Source organism: Lepisosteus oculatus, chromosome 4 (genome assembly GCF_040954835.1).
Source record: "Lepisosteus oculatus isolate fLepOcu1 chromosome 4, fLepOcu1.hap2, whole genome shotgun sequence".
NCBI classification, from domain to species: domain Eukaryota; kingdom Metazoa; phylum Chordata; class Actinopteri; order Semionotiformes; family Lepisosteidae; genus Lepisosteus; species Lepisosteus oculatus.
In genome coordinates, this window is record NC_090699.1 from 19903155 (window position 1) to 19917087 (window position 13933).

At 37.1% G+C, this 13933-nt stretch overlaps 1 protein-coding gene across 8 annotated transcripts in view; it reads right to left on the reverse strand.

The window, feature by feature from the left end:
- The window catches only part of pax2a (paired box 2a), a 44484-nt gene that overhangs the window by 24441 nt on the left and 6110 nt on the right, over window positions 1-13933 (reverse strand). For 4 of the 8 annotated variants that reach the window (XM_015346440.2, XM_069188914.1, XM_069188915.1 and 1 more), the window contains exons 2-6: window positions 11924-11944; window positions 9671-9836; window positions 8137-8334; window positions 3218-3303; window positions 2459-2578 (exon numbers count right to left, since the gene is read on the reverse strand). In XM_015346440.2, coding sequence (XP_015201926.1) covers window positions 2459-2578; window positions 3218-3303; window positions 8137-8334; window positions 9671-9836; window positions 11924-11944 — 591 coding nt within the window. Of the gene's footprint in view, window positions 1-2458; window positions 2579-3217; window positions 3304-8136; window positions 8335-9670; window positions 9837-11923; window positions 12824-13933 lie in introns of those variants that run through there. The other 4 variants (XM_015346441.2, XM_015346446.2, XM_006630282.3 and 1 more) reach the window with 4 other exon arrangements.

The following is a 13933-nucleotide window of genomic DNA, read 5'->3' on the forward strand; positions in this document are numbered from 1 at the left end:
CTTTTCATTTTATTGCTTTTCTAATGACAAAAATAATATCGGTAACATAAGTATTTTTAGTGATATGCGCACCCATTTTTAAATTATTTATTCTTGTAATTATGCATTATAACTTATTGTCCATAATCATTTTGTAGGATATATATTTAATTTTTAAAAAACACTATTTTATTTTCCCTCCGTTTCATTTTCATAACTAACAAAACGGTAATCGCAGATCGCAGTAATAGCAGATTTAGAAACAAACCGCTTGTGGAAAGGTTAAAACAGAATAATCCAACATTGTGTGGGTATGTGTGGAAGGGACCTATGCAATGTGCTGTTAATCTTCTAATATGTAAATTGCTGCTCAGAGGGCAGTGCTGTTTCATAGACCCAATGTGCAGAATGCTTCAAGCAACAGCGTTTTGAAAAATAAACTGATCTCTATTAGTGATCCACAAGGGAGACCTTAAACTGATTTCTGAACTGAAATACCGCATCCACATGCTTTTCAGTCAGATAGGCTATTTCACTGCAGCTTTTAGAAGAGGCAATTGTTAAATAAAACAATCTAAACACTGCATAAAAATCGCTGCCTTCCGTATCAGCAGATTCCCCACAATGCAGGCCAGGCACTCAAATCGAGGAAAATTGTTAATTAAGGTGAGAATGTGAAACACAAAATGCTGAGAAAACCTGTGGTGTGACATCGAGCAGACCTCAAAAGCAACAGCCATCCGCTCTCTGAAAAAATTCCGCACCTCCTTTCCGAATGCCTTTGTGAGTCTTCGCTACGTCAATCTCAATCAAAATACGGGCTGAGTTACACTGAAAGATTGGCGTTTGACTAGGTACATACTAATCTCCCCTGCCATTCACCCTCTGACCAGTGTACCTCCCTTTGAGGTTAAAGAAAGAGAGCTTTATCAGTTTCAAAGCAGTACATACATTTTTAAAATAACTGTTACTAGTCTTTTGGCTTTGGCTGCTGCATTACTGTATGCAGAAGACTGTTTTCAGGTGATTGACCACAAGGCTTTCATTAGTCCTAACTTTTGCATGATACACCCACCCTGTTTCTTCTGACTCACAAAACACTGTTCTCGTCCAGTCTCTGCGACTCTCCGATTGTCCGGGCAAAGCGAATGTGAGCAAATCCAACTTATAAAATCATGTTTTTCTTTCCCTGCATGGTAGCCCACTCCAGAGAACTAAACATATGGGAAAATGAGAAGAATCAAGTCACCTGCTTTGATAAATGGTGGTTTAAGAAATAATTTCCAGCTAGATCTGTTCCTTGTGCTATTCTGGCATTACTGCATTTCGTGATTTTTCACCAGGGGGATGTTTATTCAATAGCATTAAAAAGCCTATTGCTTGCAAAACCAATAATCTATAAGCCCTCAGGCTGCCTGTATCCCTCACTCACTCAAAAAAGAAAAAAATCATTCCACTTGGAGCTACTGAGTTGAAATGTCTTCTACATCAGCAGTGCTTTCTCTGGCTGACCTGGGTGGTTGGCTACATCATCTTGACATGTAATTATCCTAACTCTTCTTAATCATTTCAGCTAAGATTAATTGCTGAAGACAACACTGACATACGTGGAGGTCAAGTCTTGAAATAAAAAAGAACTCTCTTCCTCAGTCTTCACTATGCCCTTCTTTTGAATTGATCAAGGGATGTGATAGTTCTCTTTCACACAGCCTCAGTACTCTCTGCTAACTTTTCTCATAGGAGCAAAATTAGCGACTATTTTTTAAAACTATTGTGACCAGTGACTATTGGCAACTATTTTTGGTCATTTGTTTGAATAATTAAATGATCTTGTAAAACTTTTATTCTTCCCTGCATTACCTAAATGGAAAATTGAACAATTACATACTGAATGTGAAATAAGAAATATTCTGTAATTACTCTCTGTGTCCCTTGATTTCTACATGCGCCTGTATGCAGATTGGATTATATTGCCATATACAACAATCAATGCAGGTATGAGAGCACAGTATTTAATATGATAATGCAAAGTAGATTCACTTAGATGAGATTTCAAATGTTTGAGTGCCGCCTCCAATTATCCTTACGCTGATATTCCATAAATGCATGTTCAGATCTATGAAAGTGCTTTTTTAGATCGATTCTTGGCCAACAGTGATCTCTGTGCATGGAAGACCATTGTCTCTGGTAAACAGCCATTAAAATAATCCCTCCATGATGCCAAACAAAGAGTGCCGCTGCCTACTAATTTACCCTTCCTGATGTATTATATTGCATGGAATCAAGACACCAAGTTAAAATGAAATACTAGGTAAAGTTAAATATATCTGTGGCCTGACTGACAGGCTCCATCCAGGACTCTGTATACGCTATGACCCCAAGAAAAGCAGATGGCAGGCACATGGGTCCCACAGTCAGAAATGCTAACCTTCTCTACAGGTGAAGAGACATGAAAAACCTTTAGCACCCATTTTCTTACCATCGTCTCGTTTCCTCTTTTCACCGTTGGATCGGGGAATACCCAGAATGCCATTGATCGAGTAAGACCCCACTGGATCGTTGGAAGCACTGGATACGGGCGGCGATGTCGTGCTCGGTACTGAGAAACAGGAAGGTTACAATGAATATAACTGAAAAGGTCACAATCGTATCAGAGATAGCGCTCTTACAAAACCGATCTTTCGGAAGGTTGGAGGAGTACAACTTTGTGAACCCCCGTCTGAAAAAGTAAGCTTCTGAGTCTGACTCAGATAATCTGAAACTTTGCTTTATTCTAGAAGGTTCCAATTCATTACAAGATTTGGACAAGCTAACCAGATTTTTGATGAGGCATGCAACATGGAGTAGTATCATCCTTACTAAGTATGACATTTGCTTCTCATGAGTAAACTACTCTCTGGATATGACTTGATGGATTAGAGCATCTTTCAAAAACAGTAAATCTTGCGCCTTTAGCACACAGATAATGGGCAGGCTCTGGAGTCATTTTGTTGTCTGGGTTCTCTAGCTTCCTTCACCAGTCCTTGACCTGTCCACTTTACACCTCTGCCTTGTTATTAGTATATTTAAGTTTTCATCTATGATTCATGCTCTACTGGATTGCAGATCCTACTTTTTTGAAGACAGGTCTTTTTTTTACACAAATGTGTCATGTGTCACAAATTCAGCAAAAAAATATAATTATAAAAATCATAAGTGGTGCTTGGCATTTGTAATCAGTTTCCCATTATTTGCTTACCTATAGTGTGGCCAGGTGTTGAGAGAGGTGTTCCTGTTCCGTCAGGAGATGGATGGAAGGGCTGCTGAACTTTGGTACGTATAATCCTGCACAACAGATACACAACTTAATTAGATTTCTTTGCCCTCTTACCTTTTTAATCTAACATAGTTAATGCACCAATCAGAATTATCTCTCCATGTACCAGTGTGCATGTTTTTATTTAATCGTTTATTTATTGAGGGCAGCACGGATACATGCAGTGCAGGCTTTCTTGTGTGCGTCCTTTCTGTTAATCATCATGGTTTTGTGCGATAGCGAAAACAGTAATTCAATGCACCAGTGAGAAAGGCTGAGTAGAAACTATCCGTGAGAGTATATCATATCAAATTTAATTCCAGAATTCAAAGGGGGAAAAAAAACTGCGCCTTTAAGGTGAGATATGGGGAAAGTCTTCATTGCACTTTGGTCTGAATGATCTTGCAAACAAACCATGAAATCACATCAATTCACCTCAATGATCAGCTTCACTGACTCTACCTGGCCCAGACTAATCAGCTCTCTCCTCCTCTCTCTCCCTCTTTCTTTCTGGAACATTTACAGGAGTACCCGAGACTCTTGGCTTCTCACTTCCCAGATCAAACATCTCTGTATAACTCAACAGCCCCAAGTGCCAATGCGGATGAGGTTCTATTGATCAGGGCTTGGGGATAAAAAGTTGGGGATTAGTCACACGCAAACAGATGCAAATGGAAAGCTATAAATTATATGTGACAGGAAAGCAATAGTGCCTTATTGCTGTGCACAAGCTTGCTCCAGCATTAGATTCCTTTAATCTGAATGGCATTTTAGAAAAAAGAGGTAGCTGCCACAATAATTTGTAAACTTTGAAACTATTTATCACAACTGACATAGTATCCATTTGCTGAGTTCAAATTTTAGAAGTAGAAGAAAACTGAAAACCTTCTAATAAAGGCTTTCATGACTTTGTGCCTAGGCTGGCTTCACTGCTCACTATCGTCTGTGGAAGAATATGAATGATAAAAAGAGATTATTTAAGTCTTTTTGAGAACATTTGTCCATTTAGTGCCTAAATGAAGGGGATGACTATGGTTTTCCTCTTCTATAGAGGTAAATAACATGCTTTAGGCATAAACAGTAAGGTAAAAATATTTGAAATGAATGATTTGAAAAGATTGTGCTCCTATGATACCATAGATGGTGTTTAGCTCTTTTAAAGCTATTTTGTAAAATGATCCACTTGCTTGTCAGCACCAGGCAGCTAAGAGTTAATACCCAAAGGAGTTTATATACATCAAACCTCCATTGATCTCAATGACTTAGGCAGCCTCCAATCTCCCCCAATGCACTGTCCTTGGGGCAAGGCGACAAAAGCTACAAGCCTTTTCTAGAAAACACATATCAATATTTTATCTGGATTTTTAACTTCCCTCCATAACAATTATTTGACCCCTTGACTCGTGTGAGTCACATAAATTCAGGGACTTTATTTGGAATCCATGTTCTTGATATTGAATAAGCAATTTGGGAGGGTGAATTAATGACTTCAGCTGTTGCTGAAAATTCCCTGAAGAAATATTAAAATTGCTTTGAGTCTGAATCGATACCATTGAAAGCCATTGAGGACCTTGGGTTTTTTAATGTCTACAAGCAGGTACTTGGTGGTAATTCCTTGCAGCAGCTCAGACACAAAGTACACCCTCATCCCTGTGTAATCTTTAATAATTCATGCAGGAAAAAAGTGTTTAAAGCTAGAACATCCTCTTTTGTCAACAGACCTGCGGTCAGTTTCCTTACAACATAAACCCAGTGGTGGATTCTCTCTTTTCTTATGTCTAATTTATGTCAGAGACTCAAACCTCTCTCCACTGTAATACTGTATCAGCTTGTTAATAGATATCAGCCTTAAAGTGACTTTCCCTGTGTTGGAAGATATTCAGACTGGATGTGTTCGATGTACAAACACAGTTTATTTCTTTTTCTACAGCAGTCATGCAAAGGACAGGAAATCTTAGGTTACGTAGTGTACATGCCTGTACAGTGCATTGCATATTTTATGTCTAATTTTGCATTGATATACAGAAAAACAGATATATTTTCATGCTTTTTTGTGATAGACATACTTTTGTTTCAGAACAAGAGTTGATATTTTTATTTTTATTTTACTCTGTATATTTTATATAACACTAATGCATTTGTCACATTGTTTTTTATACAACACTGATTTATTATTCATTTACATTCACATGGGGTTTTCATCTTTTAGTTGTTACACATTAACTATTGATAAAAAGATACCTGAAACTATTGATTAGTCCTCTAAACTCATTACTCTCAGCTTTTAATTTCTCTTAATTTGCAAATAAACACAATAATATGCTGTCTGGTACAAAACCAGCTTTTGAAGATGTGCCTGGATGTAGGGTGGTTCCTTAAAGTTTAATATCTAAAACAGTACACGACACAGGAACTCAGAATCTGCTTACACAAAGAGAAATATTCAAATCTAGCTGTTTTGTAGTCCTTTGAAAAAGCACCAAAAGATCCTTCAACTTCCTCTGGTAATAGAAATAAATTTCTTTGTATTTGCATTTTAATTTCCCACATAAACAAAGGCCCATAGAGTGCTTCTATTTCTAAATCGCTCGCTTGAATTTAATTAGAAATGAAAAGTTTATAGGGGTCTTTTAATACGATTAATGTACATTTTAAATTTATCACATACATGTGTTGGAACCTGCTCAAATTGCCCTTTTTTAAGCAACCATGGTGCATGAAATGAATTTTTTCAACCTTTCTATTTTTTTTGTAGCTGTCTTGTGTGAGGCTGCCCATGCTCTCCAATCAGCTCATTAAAATGTAATGCTGATGCCAGCTCTATGGAAGACTGCCTCCTAAGCAAAGTTCATTACTTGTGTTCCTGGGTAGGGGGTTTTCTCTAAACCATGTTCTTTTCCCTTTTCCGTCTTCCCCCCTGCTCACTTACTTTGCTTACCCTTGTATCCTCCCTAGTAAGAGATGAAGGTTTAGATGGGATGTGCTGTTAATGTTGTTTGCTTTCGTTTGTTAAGGGGTGTATCATCCAACAGAGTAACAGGCTACAGCTTTACAAAGGATTTATGAAACCCTCAAGCACAGTAATAAATGAATAATCTGTGTATTCATCTTTCTGTAACCCATCTGACATATTGTGCTGTACATGTTAATAAATATAGAAATACCATCATCACCAAAACTCATATGCCTGCACATCCACTACTGTGAGTTTTTCATGGAACTCTTTATTTTACTGGATTGATCTCGTCATTCATGAAGCATATATATTAATTTAAGATTTCTTTGACAAATCTCGCCCTGTATGGTCCTGTTCAGAACAGAGATTTAAGCTTGAAATCCTAGCAGAAAGTAACCCACCTCCGCCCCCATTTATTTATCTTACACTTTAGAAATGAAAATGTAAAGCACTGTAGCGTTGTTGATATGATACAGGATTTCATAAATACACACTCGCAGTTCTTATATTGTAAAATGGGTAAATCGAGCCTTTTTAGATGTTACAACCATGTCCACCCTCTCTGCCAAATACCAAAATTAAAGAAACTGTTCATTATTATTTTTACAGGTTAGCGCATGAATTACAGCGTTTCCTTTCCCCCCAGAAACAGTACATGTGCTCTAGCTGTGAATCTCTAAGCCTTTTAAATTGAAATAGCCGACACAATACTCTCGTTATGTAATGCACTGTGACTACCCAAACCGGCTCTTCCGCCTTTTTCAAACTACGAGGTTTTGCGAAATCTGTTCACAATGAAGAAACTACGTTTTCGAACACATTAGGTCTAGTATTGAACTTTTGTGTTGAGTATTTCCCGGTGGCAGTGGATCTGCTTACAAACTATTGATCGGTTTTCATCCAGACAGATGTGATTTTGGTGCGCTCAGCTTCAGATTCAGTGCTGTAAAGGCTGATTGTTGAAGGATTTGGGATTGAATTACACCACAGAGACCACCCTCGATGAAAAACTAAATACATTCGATATATATATAACGTAATTTACCTTTTTATTGAGAATGTTGTTACTTAATGTTTTTTAAGTTTGAAACTTCAACACGAACAGACTTGATTTATTGATTAATGCTATCAAATGAGAATGAGATGAAATAGCATCTTCAGACAACATATATGACTTTCAATTACAGTTAATAATATTCTCCATATTTACTATTAGGTCTTGATTCTTTGGTCTGTGCTGCTTTGTTTAAGCCTTCTCGTAGGTTAATTTGATTGTTGATCGACCTCTTCAAATGTGATAAAGATACTGAATCTCAAACAGAGATACTAATGAGAAATATATATTCCGAAAAACTTTCAGTTTTAATGAAAACGTTTGAAATGGTTTGCCTTTGTCCTACAGTTGACGCTACAAGACGGTAGTTTCATTTTTCCATAAATCGATGTCGAACTTCCCATCAAGCGATTGAAAAAATAATTTCTTTACGTTTTTCCCCGCTCTTCTATTCTACCACATAAAAACGTTCATTACTAATCGTTGCCCGTTTCTTACTAGACCCGGTTTTCTTTTTATTCAATACAAAAACTTTAATAATTATCTAAAAAAATGTATTTTAAGAAAAACACCTTGATTGACTAATAGAAATCATAAATGTGATTTCTAAAGATATCGGGATGTTATATATATTACATTATAAAGGTCTAGATTGTTCTTGATCTGACATTAAATACCATTAAAAGAGGGTTCTGTTTCTTTTTTTGTTACGAAGAAAATAAAATTGACATGCTTATCGATATAACTTTAGATACAGTTCAAATTGGCAAACATTGGCATGATGTTGCTGAAAATATAATTAGCTTGAATTTAGCGCTAAAAGCAGCGGTTTCGTAGCATATATATTTTTACCTGTTGATGGACGACACACTGGGGACTGTATCATTGTCGCAAATGCCTTCTGCCAACAGTCTGTCCCTGATCTCCCAGGCGAACATGGTGGGATTCTGGCGCTTGTATTCTGCGATTTTATCCACTACTTTTGGAGTTGCTACCTTTGGTTTGGAGCCCCCAATTACTCCGGGTTTAATGCTGCCGGTCTCGTAGTATCTGCAACAACATCAAAAATAACAACAACAATAATAATAAGAATAGTAATAATGACTGATTACACAATATATATACGTAGAGCGTAAAGATCCTTGACTTAAAATTTATGGGGTTCAATAATTGCAGCCAGGTATGACATACATTTTCGTGAAGGTACATTTTTATCACTTACAAACTTCTCCAGGGGGCGATAGCAGGGGATAGTACACATAAACTGTCAAAAGTGTTGCTTTTTTATATAAATATATATTTTACAAAAGGTCAATAAATAGTGCGCTGATCCGAAGTAAAGAAACGTAAACTTCGATCCTAGGAAGTATTGTCACACGTGCCATTGTTACAAGGCACCCGGGGACATCAACACACAGTTTAACAAAATACGAAAGGCATTTTTCCTTTCTTGAATATTTTTAATGGCAACATTTCTACATCATGATATGTAGCTTACGAATGGTACACATTATGAGACTTAATCTATCGGCTGCAGTCATAGAAATGATTAAAACTATGTATATCATACGATTTAAGAAATGTACCCAATGGTTTCAACGCTATTTACGGCTCATACTAACAACAAACTTGAGAACATGCATTTAAAAAGTACACATGCTACCAATTTTAATAATATTTCAGAACACTTTTGTGAGAAACATTCCAAATGCATAAATAAAATACCTTTTAAAATCCGTCTGATAGCTGAAAAATATTTCAAAAACATTCAAACTGCCATATATAACATGATACCAGCACAACACCGATTGTTTTATTTTCCTTTTCTGGTGAGTAAAGTGGGGATCACAAACAAAAGTACAAAGTTTTGTGGTTGAAAAAAATCGTGGTTGTAATTTTTTTCAGTTGTGTTGTACAGTATTACTTTATTCTGTACGAAATATTTTCATAATTTGTCTCGTTTGTGCCCTTGATAAAGAGGCTTAGATTGTGACAGAAAATATTCACTTTTTCTAATGGTTAGGCGACCCTGCGTTTTTTTTCCTTTTCAGGTCCAGTACACCCGCCAGATCTGCGTCTGTTGGGAACTTTCAACCGGACGCTGAGTCACCTGCGACCACCTTCGGCCCCCGTGAATTTACACGGTAGTTTGTGAGTGTGTGTCTTCTACTGAAAAGAGTCGTACTGTTCATTCAGCTTCAACAAGAAACGAGACTCAACCATTTAATAGAGGCTTCCCCAATAAAGTTTATTTTCTTCACACCACATGACAAAGTTTGGTTATTTACTCGCGCGCGCCCGCGCGCACGCCACCCACAAAAAAAATAAAATAAAATAAAATAAAGTTTGACTGCAAAACTCGTGGCGCGGTTGTGTCGTCTCTCACCTGCCAAGAATCTTGCTGACACAGCCATGGCTGACCCTCAGTTGTCTGGAGATATCACAGGGCCTCACCCCCTGATGGGCGAGCTCGACAATCCTTTGCCTCACCACATCAGGTAAGGGTCTGCCGTTCACAAACACCCCGCCTAGCTGGTTCACACCCCCATGCCCTGCGCAGGAGACAACACGCACAAAACACAAACATGACATTACACACGAGGAGGTGATGCAGAAGAACTCACAAGGAGTTGCCGTAAAACAGAAAAAAACAAAACAGAAGAAAATCAACACCTTACTGTCCTTACTGTTGCTGGCAACTAGTAAAACAGACAGGAATAAAAATACAACAATTCAAACAGTATCAACGGGCCTGAAATTCTTGCGTTCTGATATTACAAAGTTGCCACATTATGTGTGTCAGTGCAAAAAATAATAATAATGGTTTCTAGTTTCATTTAATAATGATTACATTGTTTTCTGTTTTTTAATCTAAGACGGGATTCACCTTACGAGCCCAACACAATTTTAAATCACAAAACTGTCCACACAATCATTCTTCTATTTATATTTTGAACGCCTTTCATATTGTTGTAGGTTCTAAATGATCCAGATTGATCTTTTGCATCTAGGACGAATTTTAGAGGTTTCGTGTTTCTGTATTATAATTTTCGAGCAAAGTTGTGTATTACTTGATATTGGCAGTCCATACTGTATTTTGACAACAGCCTATACGCAAGATTTAACATGGTATAGCATGAACTGTACACTGGTAATGTCTTTAAAAATTGTTTATAAAATGCCCCTTTTGGTTTTAGTTTTACTGCAAGTCTTTATGATATCCATACACGAGCTTATTTTTGAGAACGAGCAACAAATAACATAAAAATTATAAATTGTTTTGCATAAAGCCAATTTTAATTTAACTCCGACCATTAAATGTATTTCGCTTCATAGGTAATCAGCTTTTTACGATGACTAGTGCCTAGAATTAAAAATAAGCCAACCACAGAGTGTTTCTACTCTTTTCAATAGACTGCATTTTTAATATTATATTTTCATGCTACATGCTTTGCTTTTAAACTGATACACAGACTCTGGTCCATTTTATAACTTGGGCACATAATCCCTTCTCGTTTTCGAGGCCTTACTGAAAATATGATCAGCACACTTACTGCCATGCATGATATTCTCTGTTTACGTATTTTAATCAAGAGATATTATTTAAATTGACTATTTTGAAACATAAAGCAAATACAAAAATATGCTACTAACTCATCTCACAACAAAGTAATATAACGGTAATAGCACTGATGAGTTTTATTTCTTACTGTTCAAACGCAACCCAGCACATGTCGTAGCTATTAGGTTACAAGCCCTTTAATTTTCTCTGCACATTTATTGTAAATAATTAAAAAGAGCTTTGATAACTCATATTACAGATTATTTAGCAAAGGCATGAGGAAAGAATTAGAAATGAATTATTTAAAAATGCAGGTAAGCCTGTTTTCTTTTCGAATAGCCCAACAAAAAGCATTATGACTGAATATTGTTACAATCTCCATCTTTCTTTTTTCTCATGTTTTAAACTTCATACAAGTTCTTTTTGTTCGTAAAATAATGAAGAGAGCAAATTTCAAAGGAATTAAATATTCTCTTATACGTAAACATAGACACCCATACACGCTGACATTCGCGTCTTTGCTTATGGTGTGTATATTCGTTAAGGATTCTTAGTCGTAGCCTATTTGAACGTTTCGCTTTTCATCTATTAAAATAAATGGATACATTCCTTGCTTCTGAAGGCACGACTGTTAAAACATGGAAATCCCGCTTAAATGCAGGTATTTAGGAAATGTACTTATTTGGAAGATCAAGCCGGAAATTGCAGTAGCGCATCATTTAGAATTTTCCCGGACTGTAAACACATACATCGTTTAAATTATAGCATTTAAACAACAATTAACATCTAACAAATCCAAAGCCGGAGAGTATAAATAATATTGCAAATATCACATGTTTCATGGAAGATTTTACATGATCGTTCCTCCATTTAGCATCTGTGGAGAAACTCCGTATAAACAGGCACACATTTAGCCACGCGACGTCTTTAATCGAATCAACATGCTATTCCGCCACACACATTGACAGTACAAATGTATTTTGCGGTCACAGTCCTCGTCAGCAACAATGATAGCTACAAAAAAATCAACATGCGTAGGTACATAGTATTTATGTATTTAAAACTCTCTCTACTCACGGTGCATCGCGGAGAACGGGTCTGCTTTGCAGTGAATATCCATGGGATAGCAAAGAAAAGAAAGATAATCAACTGAAGTCGCCGTTTCGCCTCGTTAATGCAGCTTAAAATTTAAAAGAAACGAAACAAATTCTACAAGACGGAAGAAAAATAGGCTGTCTGCTTCCGACACCGATCGATCGGAAGGTAACTTCTTAAAAAAATGAAAGGAAAGACGGAAAAGTTGTTCTCTCGCGTTTATCAGTCCTTGCAACGAAGATAGGAGGGAGGTCTGTCAGGTGAAGAACATGACCGATACTTGTTTTAAAAACGTATTTTGCCTCAAAATTCTCACAAAAAAAACCGTGGGTTTTATTAAATAGCTTTGGACCACATAATGACGAGGTAAGAAGCGTTGCTCGGCTCAAGGAGTCTTCCCGTGTCCTCTTGTAAAACTGCAGTAGAAATTCCTCCTTATGATCTCTGTGGCTGAAGCTGGAAGGTTTTGGGTTTGATCAGATATATACAAGGTTGACAGGGGAAACATGGACACTGAAAGTGTCTCGTGGTCTCTTTTTTTTTCTAAAGATGGGATGTGCTTGCTAGAAGCTTTGGAGTGAGAATGAAGCCCCTCTCCTTGTGTGTCTGTTTCTAAAAGCTGCAATCCCCCCCCTACCAGCACCATATCCACCACCCCCGATCCCCCCTTGCTTAGAGATGGATGACTTGTCAGACAAAGGCAATAGATTCCGACACTTTGTGATTCGCTAACGCAAAAAACTGGAGCCCAAATGAGGAGGTCCCTTCATCTGACACTTCGAAAGGGGAGGGAAGGAAACAGGGATATGATTTAGAGTTTGGAATAAGAAAAGGGGAGAAATTAAAAGGACAAGGGGAAAAAAGAAAGCGCGCATATGGATCCTCGCAATCTATTTTAATTCGCACGTGGTGAGCTACTTGGGAAAGTTTAGAAGTGTACCAGTTCTGAAGTACGAAAAAAAATTTCTGATCGAGATGACCAAAATTAATTTATCAGCCAAACTGTTATTATTAGTATCATAATTATTATTTTTTATGATTCACAAATTCCCCACATAACCTATGTAAGCATATGTGTGTTGACATATGCATATGCTGTATACACAGAAGGCACACACATTGCGTGCACATCATCCATAGGGCACAAATCGCACAATTTAGTACTGTGCTGCATTTTGCGTCTTTATGATATTTACGATAAGTCTAAATTTGATACGTTAACCAGAGACTGATGCAAAACATTCAAATTGCAAAGCGGATGAAGACTGAATATGAAAATGAAATTGCACGCAGTGAGTGGGCAGGCTCGTGGCAGCACGAGCGAATACTTTCAGTAAGGTAACGAGTGGACAAACTGATCACGGTCAAATTTCCGATTGGCTATGTCGACGTGCCTGCTATTCATGTATTCTTTTATTTTTATTTAATGAATAGGGTGGGGGATTAGGGCTGGGGTTAAAGAGCTGGAGTTACAAAGGTGCTCCCGCTGACCCGTTAGGTGTCCTGTAGATGGCGCTCCTTGGTTTCGCTTGTTTTAGATCCTCCCGATAAGGTTTGAGAGTGGAAAAAAAAGTTGGACAGTTTAACTTCAAAAACTACAGTACTATTTAACAGCGCGGTTAATCTGTAATCGTGTGTTAAAATTAAAACTTAAACGAAAAATACGTGGAAATATTACGACACACGTTATGGGCATTCTCAGTTATGTTTTGAAGATTTTCTTTAAACAACCAAATGAATAAATTATATAATAAGTTAGGAAAATGACCTGCATCTGTCCCATATTTCCGTCACCCTATTCAATTATTTCGAAATACAAACTTGACGCTGCTCTTCGGTCCTAGGTTAGACACTTTCGATGTGAAATGAGTGTTTCAAGAAATACTAATTTATTAAGTTTCGAACAATTAGATGACTGCTCTATCTATCACATAAATAATCGTCAATCAGATTATGTATGTAAAAGAAGTAAAAAAAAATCTAAAAACTTTG